The sequence below is a fragment of the Alosa sapidissima genome, chromosome 1 (assembly GCF_018492685.1).
Source record: "Alosa sapidissima isolate fAloSap1 chromosome 1, fAloSap1.pri, whole genome shotgun sequence".
In the NCBI taxonomy this organism is placed as follows: Eukaryota; Metazoa; Chordata; class Actinopteri; order Clupeiformes; family Clupeidae; genus Alosa; species Alosa sapidissima.
The window spans coordinates 1,955,819-1,973,318 of NC_055957.1; the positions used below are offsets into that span (position 1 = coordinate 1,955,819).

General features: G+C 44.8%; 2 protein-coding genes across 6 annotated transcripts in view; one reads left to right on the forward strand and one right to left on the reverse strand.

The window, feature by feature from the left end:
• ckba (creatine kinase, brain a) overlaps positions 1 to 4,459 on the reverse strand; it is a 7,345-nt gene extending 2,886 nt beyond the window's left edge. The window contains exons 1-3 of one of the 3 annotated variants that reach the window (XM_042085832.1): positions 4,306 to 4,459; positions 403 to 590; positions 152 to 306 (exon numbers count right to left, since the gene is read on the reverse strand). In XM_042085832.1, the coding sequence (XP_041941766.1) occupies positions 152 to 306; positions 403 to 590; positions 4,306 to 4,316 (354 nt within the window). In that variant the 5' untranslated portion in view covers positions 4,317 to 4,459. Of the gene's footprint in view, positions 1 to 151; positions 307 to 402; positions 591 to 1,286; positions 1,495 to 2,235; positions 2,340 to 4,305 lie in introns of those variants that run through there. The other 2 variants (XM_042085849.1, XM_042085841.1) reach the window with 2 other exon arrangements.
• trmt61a (tRNA methyltransferase 61A) overlaps positions 2,577 to 17,500 on the forward strand; it is a 17,799-nt gene continuing 2,875 nt past the window's right edge. The window contains exons 1-3 of one of the 3 annotated variants that reach the window (XM_042085878.1): positions 2,577 to 2,993; positions 5,510 to 5,847; positions 14,376 to 14,642. In XM_042085878.1, the coding sequence (XP_041941812.1) occupies positions 5,517 to 5,847; positions 14,376 to 14,642 (598 nt within the window). In that variant the 5' untranslated portion in view covers positions 2,577 to 2,993; positions 5,510 to 5,516. The remainder of the gene's footprint in view (positions 2,994 to 5,509; positions 5,848 to 14,375; positions 14,643 to 17,500) is intronic. The other 2 variants (XM_042085860.1, XM_042085869.1) reach the window with 2 other exon arrangements.

Genomic DNA, 17,500 nt, shown 5'->3' on the forward strand with positions numbered 1-17,500 from the left:
TAACTTGAGGTTGGCTGGGTTGAGGTCGGTCTTGTGTGTGTGATCGTGTGTGCGTATGCGTGTGCATGTGTGTGCACGTGCGCTACCTTGAGGTTAGCTGGGTTGAGGTCGGTCTTGTGTGTGTGTGTGTGCGCGTGTGCGTGTGCGCTACCTTGAGGTTGGCTGGGTTGAGGTCGGTCTTGTGTTTGTCGGTGGGCTTGTAGCCGCCGTGGCGGTCCTCGATGACCGGATCCAGCAGCTCCTTGAACACCTCGTAGGTCTCCTCGTCTCCCGCCACACAGCCCACCGTCATGATGAACGGGTGACCTGCGGTCAGGGGGACAGGTCAACGGGCAGCCTCGTGCATCACACACACACTCTCTCTCTCTGCAGCTGCCTAAGCTGTGCTGTACTATGGGTTACCAGGGTTGTCCACGCCAGTCTGGATGACCTGATCTATGGTGACGCCGCTGGGCGTGGAGCGCTCGCGTAGAGCTTTGTACATCTCCGGCGTCAGCACCTTCGCCATGTGGTTGTGGTGCTGGCTGAGGTCGGGATACTCATCCTTAGCCGGAAGCTGCTTCACTGTCAGGGTGGCCATTTTCACACTGCTACTCCCACACACACACACACACACACACACACTGACAGGGTGAGGAGGCCATCTGCGCGCTTCAGGCTGCTAAGTAGCGGGTTTGCCGCGGGGCTGACAGGACAACTGGCAAACTGCCATAATAGTCCACGTGCGGGGTAATAACCTCTTCTATCCGAAAGCCCACTAGGGGCAGCCTTGGCCTACTGGTTAGCACTTCGGACTTGTAACCGGAGGGTTGCCGGTTCGAACCCTGACCAGTAGGCTGAAGTGGCCTTGAGCAAGGCACCTAACCCCTCACTGCTCCCCGAGCGCCGCTGTTGTAGCAGGCAGCTCACTGCGCCAGGATTAGTGTGTGCTTCACCTCACTGTGTGTTCACTGTGTGCTGAGTGTGTTTCACTAATTCACGGATTGTGATAAATGCAGAGACCAAATTTCCCTCACGGGATCAAACGAATATATATATATATATATATATATATATATATAGATAGATAGATAGAACAAGCGGGTTAATTACGAGCGGGTTTTGGAAAAACACTGCGAGCTCCCCTGAGATATCCTTGGCAAGGTCAAGCTCGGGAACGAGAGTGAAGGTTAAATGCCGCAGATAAGAGCGCGTGACCCTCCGTCGGAACGTGCGCCCGGGATGCTCTCTAGTCATAGGTTAAGATAAGCGCGCAGATGGTCGCGAGCTCCTGGCAGACGCATTACCTGGGTTATCCACCCCGGTCTGGATGACGTCGTCCAATGTGAAGCCGCTCGGGGTCTGCTTGCTGCGCAGGCGCTCATACATGGCAGGCGTGAGTATTTTGGCCATATGATTGTTGTGCTTGCTGAGGTCTGGGAACTCGGCAGCCGACGGGTATTTCATCTTCATGGCGTTGTGGGTGCTGGAGAAAGGCATGGCTGCGGCGGTCCCCTGAGGTGGGGTGGGGGGCAGAGCAGGTGTGTTTAGCGGGTTTAGCGCAGACTTGATGCGGTCAAAGGCTTGGGTTTGAAACGGGCGGCCTAAATGAAGAAACACGTCCAGCGCAGATTACAGGAGAGGACTGACAGACCGGCCGCTATGGCAACTCCACAGAGCCCTCTAGAAGGCGGAGACAGAGCGCTGGAATGCGCTCTCGCGCCAGGGATCGCAATTATTTACAAACTCTGATCCAATGCAGGCTCCAGTGCAGTACCACTAACAGACAACGGAAAATCCAGATACCTGCCATTCCAAGGTCTAGAAACATGTTGGCCAATTTAGTGCCGAGCGTCCAGTCTGTTTAGTCTAAGACAACAGAGGCCAAGGCAATCCAATGCATTTTCCTCCCTACATGAAATACACGTTTTTGGCCAAGGAGAGGAGGAAGCCAGTCTATCAGGAGTCTGTATGGAATTACACAGATGAGTGTCGTAACTCGACATGGTGTAAAAGAGACTTCACCATTAACGGACGGCTGTAACGCAATTAAAATACCACATCCTCACAATGTTTCCTCTTTAACAAAATATTACGAGATAAAATAAAACGAATACTTGGGTACAGCCCATGGAACCCGAAACCCAAGTCTTTGATCGCGTCTTGGACAAATTGAAATGATGTCCAAATCTATAACACAAAGCAAGCACGAGGGATGAGTAGACGGGTTTAAGGTGCGGAGAGAGGCCATCCTACCTGCGGGTTGCTACTACTACTAGACGATGGAGCAGAGACGAAGATCCCTATGGTTCCGGCTGGGGAGTGCTCTTCCAACGCTACTCGGCTCTCCGGTAGGATTCTACGCGGGGTCTGGCTTTTTATACACTTTCAACAGCGACGCCTATTGGCTACTATTCGCGTCCCATTCATTCTATTGGAAGTCATGGAGCGCTGGACGAGCTGTGCGGTTTCATTTAGCTTACATTTAGCAATACTCGGATTACTTTCTGTTATAATGGGAAAAAACTGTTAACAGCCACCTGCATTGTCCGGATTTGCTTAAGTAAAGTAAACGTGGTGTCAAAGGTGTAAACAATAGATCATGTTTTATTTGAGATGTACGCGTTTTAGAATCACCCGTTTTCATGGGTCAGAGGAAACCTTTGACAAGTTAAAATTACGCAGTAAACACTCGGTAGTTTTCTTTGACAGCTTTGCATCGCTCTGTGCCTTTAAACTTTCAGTTGACGTCATCACACTGCGTCCACCATGCAAGACTGTTCAGGCTACACACGTTTCTTCCTAGATAGTGCAGTGTTTTCTTTACATTGACCCTGCATTATCTAATCAAACAAATCTTACAATTATTTACCTATTTCTATTGTGTTTTGCTGTATGACTCGTTAGTTTGTAGATATCCGTTTAAGTGTATTGGCATTTTACTCTCAAAAACTCAACAAGCCACCTGGACTGGTGGCCATCATTCTGGCTGGTAGCAAACATCAAACTTAAAGGTGTGTAAAGTCAAATTACTATAAATTAATAAATAATAATAGAAGGGGGAAAAAACACAATTTGGACATGGGTTTCGTTCATGTAACAGTTTGTCTGATTTTTCAACTCAGCGGGGAAACTGTTAAAAGTTCGCTATGTAAAGTTCGCTTGTTCACATATTGTGCCCACTGGCTAACGTTAGAGTGATAGCTTCTTTGGCATTATATTAACGTTAACATAATGGTCGTGATTTCAAGTTGCTATTAACGTTCACGTTCCTGATAGCCATAAGTCATAAATTACCGCTATAATAGATTTTCTAACGTTAACGTTTGGTGCCGTATCGTAACTCCCCCTATTTCCACCGGTCCCGTATTTCCACCGTCTTGCGTGTATGTGTCACTTAATATCCATTTCTATACAAACCAAGACAGCGGACTCCTATAGAAACGCAACCACGCACAACATAGGTGTATCTAAATTAGCTATGTACCAAAAATGACATTTTACCGTGACTCGAGGAGCTGTAAACAGTGTTGTAAGGCTGTGTGTACACAACCGCTTGGAGCTCCAGTGGAATTTTAATTTCACGACGAGAATTCTCGGTCTAACCGTCCATGTGCCGTTGAAACGGTGTAAATAGGCGACCCATCAGGCCAGCACTATAACTCCGAGCGTGGTAAACAAAATCGGATATTTCAGGCAGTAAATGCTCCCGTTAAGAACCAAACCAGATTTTGTTCAAATCTACACAACTATGGCTACTGAAAAATGTAAGGTTCATTTAGTAAATGTTATTTTGAAGTGTTAAAAAACATCGGTGTTTTAGAATTTCTGAACAAAAGTGGTGATAATTGGGGGTGTTACGATATAACCACGTTACAGCAACATTAACGTTACTCCCAACCTTGTCACCTGCAGATAATAAAGCTGAATTTAAATCTACATCAACTTAAATAGTTAGCACGATAACGTCGGCAGGTGTAACGTTAACATTCCATGCTAACGTTAACGTTATGGTTCATAACGTTAACATGTAGAAGCTATTGAACGTTAACCCTAGGTTAAATAAAATTAAAGTTATTCGTTTTTGGTTGAATTAACTTAGCGTTAGGTACCTTATTGTTGGTCTACGAATAACGAGTAACATTAGGTTAAAGTTTAACGTTACGTTAACTTAATGTAAGTTTACATTGACCTGTCAGCCTTCGAGGTAACGTTACCGTTGGTATAAATTCAGACAAAGTTGGACTTGGTAACATCAGTGATAGATGTCATAGATAACAGTGGAAATCTCATAATCTTTAGTCACAATTATCCTATTTAACTTACAGGTTATCCATTTTGCTGAGGATAGAAGCTGCTCACAGTCAACTGGGCTCCTAGCTCAAGTGATTCCAATGTAATGTAACTGCGACTTAGATCGCCTATTTGAATGTAAGCAGGCGCATTAGAATGGAACTTTATCTTCAAATCAAAATAAACAACAACAGATTGCAGCCTGGTGCATCTTTTGAAACCACATCACACGTGGCACCCGGGGATTTTGTGCGATCCAAAATAATAGCCTACTACACAAGCCCCAAAATATCAAATATGCTTTGAAATCTTTTGAGTGGAGTCGCAAGTCAAGTCTAAAGTCACTGTTTTTGCGACCTAAGTCCAAGTCCCCATCTTTTTTTACATTTCTATCGCTTCATTCTCTTTAATTGAAGTTCACAGCACGAAGCTGACATGAAGAGAATCAAGAATCAAAAAGATTAGCGTGGCACCGCTCTAGATGTGTCATTACATTAATTGTGCTATTTCGCGAGGTATAGAGATCTTTCGGTTTCACACACAAAGTGCACTTAACTGTTCCTCATATCCTAGTTGTCTCTGATAAATTGAAAATAATGAGCGTAGGCTTATGTCCATCAAGTCAGTTGCAGCCAGCCAGTCATCTTCAACCAGTAACAGGAGATACGTTCTGCTATTTGCTCAGTTGTTTGCGAATATGTATCAAAACATAACACCACTTAATTTCAGGTTAAAATGCATTGTAATGCGCGTTACTGAAGTTTGTACCGAGTAAAATATTACCCAATATTTTTTTGTAATGCCTTACATTACCGCGTTACAGCAAAAATCAATATATTACAGTAATTACATTACTTTTGTAACTCGTTACTCCCAACACTGTAGCTGTGTAACCTGCGTTAGCTGTAGCTGCTGGCTCTAGCAACTCTAGCGCTGTAGCTGCCTGGCTGCGTTAGCTGCTGGCTGTGTTAGCTGGGTTAGCTGCGTTAGCTGCTGGCTGTAGCAACTCGAGCTAGTTAAAACCGATTGTTTTCGGGGGGTTTTCGTACTGACAGTACTCTGTGATCTCGAGAAACGGAGATCAATGTGAAAACTTGCTGGATTTCTCCATTAACATCCAAAGTGCACAAAACGGACAGTTTTGCCTGTTAAGCGTTTGGAGTGGGTCGCCTCTGGACCTGAATGAGTTCACACACACACATATGCCCCACCCACCCCCGTTGTCTCCTCTCTGCAGCGCCACCATGAGTTTTGTGGAGTACTCGGAGGTGGTCCAGGAGGACGACGTGGTGATCGTGTTCCTGGGGCACGACGCCATGATGCCCGTGCACGTGCGCAGCGGAGCGCAGACGCAGACGCGCTACGGCGCCATCCGCCACTCCAGCGACCTGATTGGCCGGCGCTTCGGCTCCAAGGTGACGTGCAGCAAGGGGGGGTGGGTGTACGTGCTGCACCCCACGCCTGAGCTCTGGACCCTCAACCTGCCCCACCGCACGCAGATCCTCTACAGCACCGACATCGCCACCATCACACTCATGCTCGACCTCAAGCCCGGGGCCGTGGTGTGTGAGTCGGGTAAGAGCAGGCCTTTGTGGTGTGTGTGTGTGTGACTCAGGTAGGGCCGACAGCCTCAGAGACAGAACTTAATGCACTACGCACATACACGCCAGGCACCGGCTAGAACAAGGCAGGTGTGGAGTTTCTCAGACATTCGTCATGGCAGCGAAAAGAAGCAGAACGCGAGTAAATCATTATTGGAGGAACAGGGAAACAGGAAACTGCCGACTGACCGATTGAGGAGTGTCGTAAAATATACTCCGAAGCTGTAGGGGGAGCTCTGCAGAGAAACCTGCGAGCAAAAAGCGAGAAAACCGCGAAGAAATTGCCAAAACTGCATAGTTTCTCTTTTATGTCCTGAGCTAACTTTGAAGAGTATGTGGATGATCAAGATGAAGAGGAGGATGTGGGTGAGGAATAGGGATCGACCGATATGTTTTTTTCAGGGCCGATACCGATATCAATTATTACCAAAACAGGAGGCCGATAACCAATATGTAAAACCGATATGTCAGTTGTCAAAAAGGGGGGTAGGTAGTAAAGGCGATATGCTGCAAAAAATTAATTCAAAAGCATTTAATTATGCAAACTTTTCTTTCTTCTTTTGATACACAATTGTCTATCAACTTGCATCACTTGCAAGTGTAAATCCTGTGTATCATGTTAATCCAAGAGCTAAGTGATAGCAATTATTTTCATAGACTAGGCCTACACAATGGGCTATGTGCTTGTTAAGGGACCTGTCACAAAGAGGATGCTTTGCCATCGTGTGTGTGAGTGCACGAGAGAGGGAGAGGAAGAGGTGCATGCGTGATGGCAAGTGTTACGGTTGAATAGTTTAACAAAACAGTTTTAAAATAGTTCTTAGGCTATTTATGACCGCCGCGCAGCGAAGCGGCGGTCATATAGGTTTAGTCAGATTTTTTTTTTTTTTTTTCTTTTTTTTTTTTTTTTTTTCTTTTTCGCATGCCCAAATTTCCGTCAATGATTCCCGGGACACTGAAAGACCGGGGTACACGAAACTTGGTGGACATGTAACCCCACATGGATAGCATGGAACCATCGTTTTTCGTTTTGATCTGTAGCCCCCCCGCTGAATTGGACCCCCCGAAAGGAGGGTAGGGCAGACACAGTTTTCTGTGAATATCTCGAAAACCGTAGGGTTTAGGAGGACCATTTTTTTTTTTGTATGTTGATCTCAAGGGGCCATGTCAACCCATTCCATAACCACTCATTTCATGTATAGCGCCACCTAGTTAAACACAAAAAAGTAAAAATGAGGTGGTGTAATTGAATGTATCTGTGACCTAACATAGTCAAAACTGCACGAAATTGGAAGTGTAGGATCATTATGACACCCTCTGTATGCACGCCAAGTTTTGTGGAATTCCGTTCATGGGGGGCCACACAATAAATTAATTTATGTTACTATACACCAACTGGCCTGTAGGTGGCCGGAGACAGTTTTCTGTGAATATCTCGAGAACCGTAGGGCCTAGGAGGTCCACCTTTTTTTTGTATGTTGGTCTTAAGGGGGCATGTCAACCCATCCCATTACCACTTATTTCATGTATAGCGCCACCTAGTTAAAAATTAAAAAGCAAAAAATTAGGTGTTTTCATCTCAATATCTCTGGCTGACAAGGTCAAAACTGCACGAAATTAAAAGTGTAGGATCATTATGACATCCTCTGAATGCATGCCACGTTTTGTGTACTTTCGTTCATGGGGGGCCTTACAATAAAATAATTTATGTGTACATTTAGTGACGTACACCAACAAGGATTCCCGGGACACTGAAAGACCGGGGTACACAAAACTTGGTGGGCATGTACCCCCACATGGATAGCATGGAACCGTCATTTTTCGTTTTCATCTGCAGCCCCCCCCCCCCCCCCCCGCTGCACTGGACCCCCGAAAGGAGGGTAGGGCAGACACAGTTCTCTGTGAATCTTTTATGGTATGTTGGTCTCAAGGGCCCACATCAACCTGGCTCATAATCACTCATTTGTGATTTGCCCCCCCCCCCCCCGGTAAAAAATTAAAATCAGTAGGATTAAAAGAAAGCCAAAATGCATTTTCAGTATTGGCGAGAAGTAGTCGTTTGTCCACTAGATGGCGCATCGTTGCAGTGAGACGTAATTTTGTTGGAAGTTAAAAGTGGGTTGGAAAAAACAATGGACACTTCATACAAGGACTGTAATTTACCGCAGCGAACATCTAATAAGGATAGGACGATGTTCACATGAAGTGTAATTCCCATTTCTTCTTGAAGCCGAAATAAATCTGAGGATGTTTATCGGACATGCTTGGTTTTTACTGCAGGTACGTTAATCTTGTAATATCAATAAGGACCTAGGTAATGTTACCGTTAGCGTTGGTTGATTGATGGAGGCATTTGATTTATTGCATTTGTAGAAAACTATAAATGCGGTTATACCAAGCAAATGTATAGCAGCACTGTTTGTATCTTTCGACTGTCATTTATTGCACGTGCTACAAAATCATTCTGTGCAATGGAAGATTTACCAACGTTACACCGGTCTGATACAGTTTTGCCTATACATGCATGAGACTGAGACGCCTGTTTATTTTGTTTTAAGTGCGTGCAGGGTGTGAGAGGGGAATCGATGTGCTTTGATTACAGCTTGGTAGTTGTAGTCTGTGAAATTAAAAAGCACGTGTGTGTGAAGTATCCAAACAATGACACCTTCATTTCATTATGGCTGCTTTATCAAAACACCTTAAGCTACTGTGTAGTGGGTCCCATTTAGAAGTGGCTACTTCATTCGCGCTTTCCTTGACTCATGGAGCTGCGTGAATGTTATTACAACTTTTCGCCACGATATGACAGTTTAAGTCCGCTTGATACTGTAAGGCGTAAGCCATTGGTTTCCAAAGGAGATTTTATTTGTGTCGCCAGCATAGCCTATTGACAATTTATGTTGTAAATAGGCCTACCTTATAATCCTACCTGTAGCTTAGGGAAGCTAACAGCTTTCTATTAGGATCTAGTTTGTTAGTTACCGTTTTGTCATAACTCCCTGATGCATTTTTGCATTTAGAATAGCCAGAGCGTGTATATCTCAATCGGAAAATTAAACAATATCGGGTGCCTATGGACTAGGCTGGGTGAACCCAGCCTGATCTGCCCGCTATTTATTTTTTGATTTCTTAAAAGATTGAGCTTGGTCTGATGAAAGCCAGACTAGCCATGGACCTCAGTTAAACAATGCAAGGGAACATGAATCAGCCTATATTTGCACTAACAATAACGGACAAAAGCGATTCAACTTCGGCCCGTTAAAATGTGTATGAACAGTCTAGCGACGCATTTCATCAAGGCCCATTTGGACATGTCAGTTATTTGCACCACTAGTTAGATGTAAAACAGCATTTCGTTTCAGACTAGGCTACTGTTACTTAATTTGTGCATTAACAATAACATTTCAGACTACTGTTACTTAATTTGTGCATTGACAATAAAGTAGGCTATTACATGAACTAAAGATGACTAAAATCTTATGTAGAAGAAGAAACATTCACAAAAAACCCATCCATCCAAAAATGACCTTTGTTTTTGATAGCTGTTGAAAACGGCATGGAACTGACAGAGATGTTTTTGTTTAAAAATACATAAAAAATAAATAAATAAATAAATAACATTATGCTGATACCTTTTGCTTTTCCCAAATACAATGTAGCCTACAGGTGTAAGTGACCTTTCATCAATCCAGTTGCAATGGATGAACTGTGATGAACTGCCCTACTTGTGATTGTTTAGAGATTTTAAAGGTTTTATAACAATGCTACATCTTCTTTGGCTATTCTACAATCTATTCACCTTTTCAGCACCAGTAGGCTACTTTCTGTGCAGCCGCACACACACTCAGGCATGCCAAACAAGCATACACAAAAGTTTCAAGAGTGGGGGATGGAGTAAAATATGGAGACAAATTGAAGTGTGATTTATTTTCGCGGAACGGATATACAGGACTGAGCGGCGGTCATATTTTGTACCGCTATGCGGTACATCTAGTTAAGTATGCAATTTGTGTCCATGTGTAGGCTACAAGCTACACTTTTGAGAGCCTAAAGCTCAGGACGCGATTTAGTTCAGGTCTGATTAAATTAGGCCTACGGCTGGCCCTGGTTGCATGTTGTCTTTTCTGACAGTCCGTTTCAAAAAGGAGCAATTAGACTTTTTGACGTTCGCTATCACATAATTTATGACTTGTCTGTACTATGTCCGCCGTGGTGTCCCGTTATTCACAATTAACGAACGAGGCGGAGGCAGAGAACTCCCGACACGCAGCATCCGAGTTTGTAGGCTAACTAGTAAACAACATCAGTAACGTGCATCAATCGGGAATTCGGGAATTTTGTAACTTCAGTGTAGATGATTGTGATTCATTGCAACTTCAGCAATGTAAGGTACCTTCCTTACCTTCGAAAAATAGCTCCATACAGCTGAAGCCCAGTCTACAGTCTGCCTCAGTGAGAATCCTAAACTTTGTCTGTGTTCAGTCTTCGATCCTGATTGGCTGCATTCGTGCTAACTAACAAATCAGACGGTGTAGTGGGCAGGACAATGCTCTTGACCACAGAGTAGCAAATGCAGGGAGTGAGAGACGCTTTACAGACAATGTAGCGCGTTTCATTCTTTATCCATTTCAATATCGGCTTATCGGTGGAAAAAATGACCGATACCAATTATTATAAAAATGCTAAATATCGGCCCTAATAATCGGCCCGGCCGATAATTGGTCGATCCCTAGTGAGGAAGAGGATGGTGAGGAGGATGTGAGTGATGAAGAGGAGGGTGTGAAGAGGAGGAGGAGGATGAAGAAGAGGATGTGAGTGATGAGGAGGATGTGTATGAGGAAGAGGAGGATGTGTATGAGGAAGAGGAGGATGTGGGTGATGAAGAAGTTGCGGTTGCGCTAGTGGTCAAGAGGCTGAGAGGCCTGAGCTGAGACAAAGAAGAGGATGCCAAAGAAACATACACTCAGTCACGAGACATTTCAGGGCTGTGTGTGTGTGCGTGTGTGTGTGTGTGTGCGTGTGTGTGTGCGTGTGTGTGTGTGTGGGAGCATGCGCAGCCCTGTGGGGTGGGGCAGGCTGTTGCTGCAGTTCTTCATCATGCAGTTAAGCTGTGCTGAACAAATAGAGATGCTGTGTGTGTGTGTGTGTGTGTGTGTGTGTGTGTGTGTGTGTGTGTGTGTGTGTGTGAGTGAGTGAGTGAGTGCATGTGTGTGTGTGAGATTTACTGATCGAAGACCAGAAGTGCTGTGTCAGCTGCGCTACTTGGATAATGCAGAGCATGAGATGGCTGTCTGCAGTCTCTTACACACATACATACACACACACACACACACACACACACACACACATACATACACACGCACGCACTAGTGCAGCTACTTGTACCCTATAGAGAACACACACTGCAGATGGAAAGAGCCTAAAACATGACGGCACACTTTTACATCTGTGTGCGCGCGTGTGTGTCTGTGTGTGTTTAAGGATTTTTGATATGTGGGTGTGTTTAAGGATTTTTGATATGTGGGTGTGTTTAAGGATTTTTGATATGTGTGTGTGTGTGTATCTGAACTCACAAGTGTAACTGCACTGTGTGTAGTTTGTTTGTATCAGCAGAAGTGTGTGTGAAGTGATGTTTCATGTGTGTGTTTGTCAGTCTGTCTGTCAATTGTAACTGCAGTGTGTTAGCAGAAGTGTGTGTGTGTGTGTGTCTGTCTCCTCTCTCTCTCTGTCTGTACAATGTAATCTGTTGACCGGCTCCAAAGTGACTTTGTGTATGAGCTGTGCAAACATCTGTTCACTATCAGACATATCAACTGTGTGTGTGTGTGTGTGTGTGACCGACCTTGAAAACATCTGAACAGGCGTTACCCTGAGCTTCTCCTGTTTTTCTCTCCTTTGCATCCCTACACACACACACACACACACACACACACACACTCTCTAGGGCTGTGCCATTAATCTAATTAATCATCAATTATGATCAGCGATTATAAAATTAACATAATCAGAATATAACGATGATTTTGCTACATTCTGAGTTCTAGATCCCTTTGATGTACGCTGTTGTAGCCTTGTGCCTTCTGCATGGATTTTTCAGCTGAAGTATATTTAGAATTCAATAGAATTAAAAAAAAAAAAAAAAAAAAAAAAAAATATATATATATATATATATATATATATATATATATATATATATATATATATATATATATATATATATATATATACATATATACATTATATACACATATATACACATCGTTCCCACGTTTAAACGTTTGTGCGTTTAAATTACATCGTTCACGTAAAACTAGTGTAACAGAGGTCATCTCTCCCCTGATCACTCTGCCTTGTGTATTGTGGAAATGATGGACGCCACAACCAATCTTTAATTTGGTGTTTATTGCTGATGAAAAGCAAGAAAAAGAAACAAAGTTCAGGCATGGAGCGAGCCAGACGCATCACAGCTCCTCCCAAAGAAAAGAATCCCCAGCAAAACATTTCAGAAGCCGGCCCAGCTAGCTACCAGCAAAGGTCACTAGGATGCTTTGAGTTAGTTAGCTAGCAACCAGCAAAGGTCACCAGGATGCTATGAGTTAGTTAGCTAGCAACCAGCAAAGGTCACTAGGATGCTATGAGTTAGTTAGCTAGCAACCAGCAAAGGTCACCAGGATGCTATGAGTTAGTTAGCTTACTCCACTCAACCTGCAGCCATGCTAACTGGACAGTATGCACCAGCAAAGGTCACTAGGATGCTATGAGTTAGTTAGCTTACTCCACTCAATTATGCAAATTATTATTATCCACTCAATTATGCAAATACTCATTAAAATGCCTGACACAGAATTAGCAGAAATGAAAACACAAAATAAGACTTCACATATTCTAATTTTGCACCACATAGGCAGCAACATTAAATGCGAGAATGATGTAATTTAAACATGGGAACGACGTAATTTAAACGCACAAATGTTTTATTAAATGTGGGAATGTTTTATTAAAACGTGTGAACAATGTAACTAAAACGCACAATAACACAAACGCAATAACGTTTATTAATCGTGCGCTTGTTTTATTATCCACGTATTATCCACAGCACCGTGTGAATTCATTGAGTAATCATGTGAATATTGTGATCTCAATGTTGAACAAAAGAATCATGATTATGATTTGTGCCATAATCAAGCTGCCCTAACACACACACACACACACACACACACACACACACACACACTTTTAATGAGCCCACAATTTTGCCCACTGAGGTTCCAGTCAGGGACTCCGAAATGTGCGCCCTCAACTGTGGTGTGTGTGTCCATTTAGGCATATTAGAACACACATACACACACGAACATACTCACGCGCACACACACACACACACACACACACACACACACACACACACACACACACACAACATACACACATACAAACACACACCTTGTGCCCCTTGGCTACCAAAGTCCTCTACATGTCCGCTGTCACGTAAGTGCTTGAAACTCGTTAGCAAATACACACACATACACAGCTTCTTTTCTCTTGCTCTCTATGGGCCCTGTCAGAGGAGCAGTCCTCAGCTCTGCTGAATGAGCCCCTCCCCCTCGTGTCCTCAGTGACTTCTATGCTGTGATGCTCTGGGAAAAACATGTGCACATATCGTGTGTGTTTGTTTGTGTGTTTGTGTGTGTGTGGTGTGTGTGTGGGATATAATGTTATGTTCAGCTTCCAGTGCTGAGTCTGGCAATTCCACAGGAAATCTCACATGTACTGCTTGCTACTCCTCATTCTCATTCTCTCTCACTCTTTCCTTCTCTCCCTCTCCCTCCTCCCTCTTCTCCCTCACTCTCACTCTCATTCTTATTCTCTTCCCTCTCCTCTCTCTCTCCCTCCCTCCCTCACCTCTCTCTCTCTCTCTCTCTCTCTCTCTCTCATCCTGTGTATCTAACATTGACCCCATTGTTACCATGGGGACATGTGAAGGTGAAGTACAAAGAAGTTTGGAAGCCCCATGATCACACACACACTCACATTCACACAGACACACGCACTCACACACAATCACTCACACACTCACACACAATCACACACTCACACTCAAACACAGACACACTCACACTTACACACATACACACAACACTCACACACACACACACACACACACACACTCACACATACACATACACACACTCACACATACACACATACACATACACACACACACATGCAGTTTCATGGGTTGTATGGATTTGTAAGAAGAATTTCTCCCTGTACCTGTTGTTGCCTACAGGACACTACTCTTTGTTAATGCATATAACATGTGGTGTGTGTGTGTGTGAGAGAGAGAGTGTGTGTGTGTGTGTGTATGTGTGTGTTTCCTATATGTGAAATGGGTGTGTGGGGGGGATGTGGGGAAGAGTGTGTTTGTGTGTTGGCTAGGCTCCCTGTCTCTTCCTTAATCTATATATAATGTGCGTGCGTGCGTGTGTGTGTGTGTGTGGACAGGTACGGGCAGTGGGTCGCTCTCTCATGCCATCCTGCGGACCATCGCGCCGACTGGTCACCTGCACACGGTGGAGTTCCACACTGAGCGCGCTCAGAAGGCGCGGGAGGAGTTCGGCCGCCACCGCGTGGGTCACCTGGTAACCGTGCGCAACCAGGACGTCTGTCGCCAGGGCTTCGGAGTGGAGGGCGTGGCCGACGCAGTCTTCCTGGACATACCCTCGCCCTGGGAGGCCATCCAGCACGCCAAGGCCGCCATCAAGAGACAAGGTGTGTGTGTGAGCAAAATTAAGTAAACTCCATTGAGGGATGTTTGTAGATACGTCTGAAAGTGTATGAGAAATAGACACCATGGGGCCTAATATACATGCTGGTGGGGAGTGTGTGGTGTGTGTGCTGGAGTGTGTGTGGTGGAGTGTGTGTATGTGTGGTGGAGTGTGTGTATGTGTGGTGGAGTGTGTGGTAGTGTGTGTGTGTGTGTATGTGTGGTGTAGTGTGTGGTGGAGTGTGTGTGGCCGGAGTGTGTGGTGTGTGTGTGTATGTGGTAGTGTGTGTGTGGTGTGTGTGTATGTGTGGTAGTGTGTGTGTGTTTGTGCTGTAGTGTGTATGTCTGGTGGAGTGTGTGGTGGAAAGTGCAAAGTCTAAAGTCTAACTAAATCTTAACTATGTAAAATGTACTTGCAAATTGAATACCATGAGAAAGGTACTAAGCACAAACATCCGTGGGTCAGCTAGAAGCATATTAGCCTCAGGATGGCGTATTAGCCTCAAGCTGGCGTATTAGCCTCAGGATAGCATATTAGCCTCAATATGGCGTATTAGCCTCAAGATGGCGTATTAGCCTTTAGGATAGCATATTAGCCTCAAGATAGCGTGTTAGCCTCAAGATGGCGTATTAGCCTTTAGGATAGCGTATTAGCCTTTAGGATAGCGTATTAGCCTCAGGATAGCGTATTAGCCTCAGGATAGCGAATTAGCCTCAGGATAGCGTATTAGCCTCAGGATACCGTGTTAGCCTCAAGATAGCGTAGTAGCCTCAGGATGGTGTATTGGCAAGTGAATCACCAGAACTGGAGTTCAGCAGTGATCATCACGCTGGGAAAGCATAAACCTGCATAAACACGCTGCTAGTCACGCAAGTGAGAACATGCGCCAGTCTCCGCTTACTGTAGTCACAAAGAACTTAATTTATCAGCAGCTAAATTAGCACCAACTTACTGTAGTCACAAAGAACTTAAAGGTGTGGTTTCCAAGTTAGCAAGTGTGATATTTATCAGTGGAGACCGTTTGCAACACATTTCCTCCAGTCCTTTTGGTTGCAGAGTTTGTGGGTTCTAGGCTAGCGCAAGTCATCAGTATGTGTTAGCCTGCCACTAAAAACAGTCTTACCCACTCCACAGTACACCACAGTAATTTACTAGCAGCTAAATTAGCACGTAAAAGCATCCCCATCGTAGATTTCAAATTCAAATGAGAGTTTCGGCTGAGATGAACTAAACTAAAAGATCAACCATTATAGGATACCAGCCCCTCATACACACACACACACACACACATGAAGGTTATGAAGATTGTAAAGGTTGTATTGAAAGTATGTTGAGCTTGGAGTGCGTGCGCACACACACACACACACACACACACACACACACACGCACACACGCACACACACACACACACACACACACACAGACCCTTTCCCTCCCCCCGGCCTGCAGTGTGCTCTGAGTGAATTGCTACACAGTAACCTACAAGTCAGTGGTTTGGAACTAGTGTGTGTGTGTGTGTGATTGGGTGGATGGGTATACAGCATGGTTAAGTGTTCTAGCTACCAAACCATGTGGCATGATGTTGCCACGGAGATCTCTACCCATCATGCCATGCTTTGCAAGCACGGCGGATCACAAACACTGCAGGGGAGCTGTGTGTGTGTCAACTCACGAGTGAAACTGCAGTGTGTGTGTGTTGTGTACGTGTGTGTGTGTGTGTCAACTCATGAGTGTAACTGAAGTGTGTGTGTGTGTGTGTGTGTGTGTGTGTGTCAACTCACGAGTGTAACTGCAGTGTGTGTGTATGCGTGTGACCAGATAATCAAGACTTTTCTGTAGAGGAACAAGGCAGAAAACATGCGTCACACACACACATACAGACGCCCTCTGACTAAACGTCACACAATTAAGGGAATCATTTTTCTGCCTGTGCTAAACATCTTTCTTTTTCTGTCTCTATTTGTCTCTTTCTTTCTGTCTCTCTCTCTCTCTCTCTCTCTCCTCTCTCTCTCTCTCTCTCTCTCTCTTTCTGTTACTCTTCTCTGTTTCCCTGGTCTTCTCCTCATGTAATTGTCTGGCTGTGTGTGTGTGTGTGTCTGGCTGTGTGGAAAGTTTGCTGCGATCCCTTGTATGGTTTCCACACACACACACACTCTCGTATACACACTCTGTTGGCAGGCCTTTGACCATAAAGGGAGCGATGTCTCAGCTGTGGTGAGGGCAGGATGGCGTGAGTGTGTGTGTGTGTGTGTGTGTGTGTGTGTGTGTGTGTGTGTGAGAGAGAGAGAGACTTCAAGAGAACATCAAGATTTATTCGTCCTACAAACAACCAAGTGCTGCTGGGAAACACCACTCTTCTTTCTCCCTCCCTCTCCATCCAAATCTCTCCCTCTCTCTCTCTCTCCATCCATATCCCTCCCTCCATATCCCCCTCTCTCTCTCTCTCTCTCTCTCTCCTCTCTCTCTCTCTCTCTCTCTCTCTCTCTCCTCTCTCCATCCATATCCCTCCCTCCATATCCCTCTCTCTCTCTCTCTCTCTCTCCCTCTCTCTCTCTCTCTCTGCCATCCTGGTTAATGAAGCCCCTGAGTGACTGGAGATGGAATTCGTCTCAGACATGCACATTCCTCAGACCTCAGCTGTGTGTGTGTGTGTGTGTGAGCGAAAGAGAGAGAGATAGTGTGTGTGTGTGGGGTGTGTATCTAAACTCTACTAGCAGCAGCGTTAATCTGCTCCAGCTGTTATTTGGACGATGTGTTCTTCCTTCAGTCTTCTTCCTCCCTCTATCCTTCTCTCTCCATCCTCTATCCTTCTCTCTATCTCCTCCCTCTCTCCCTCTATTCTCTCTCTCCCCTCTCTCTCCA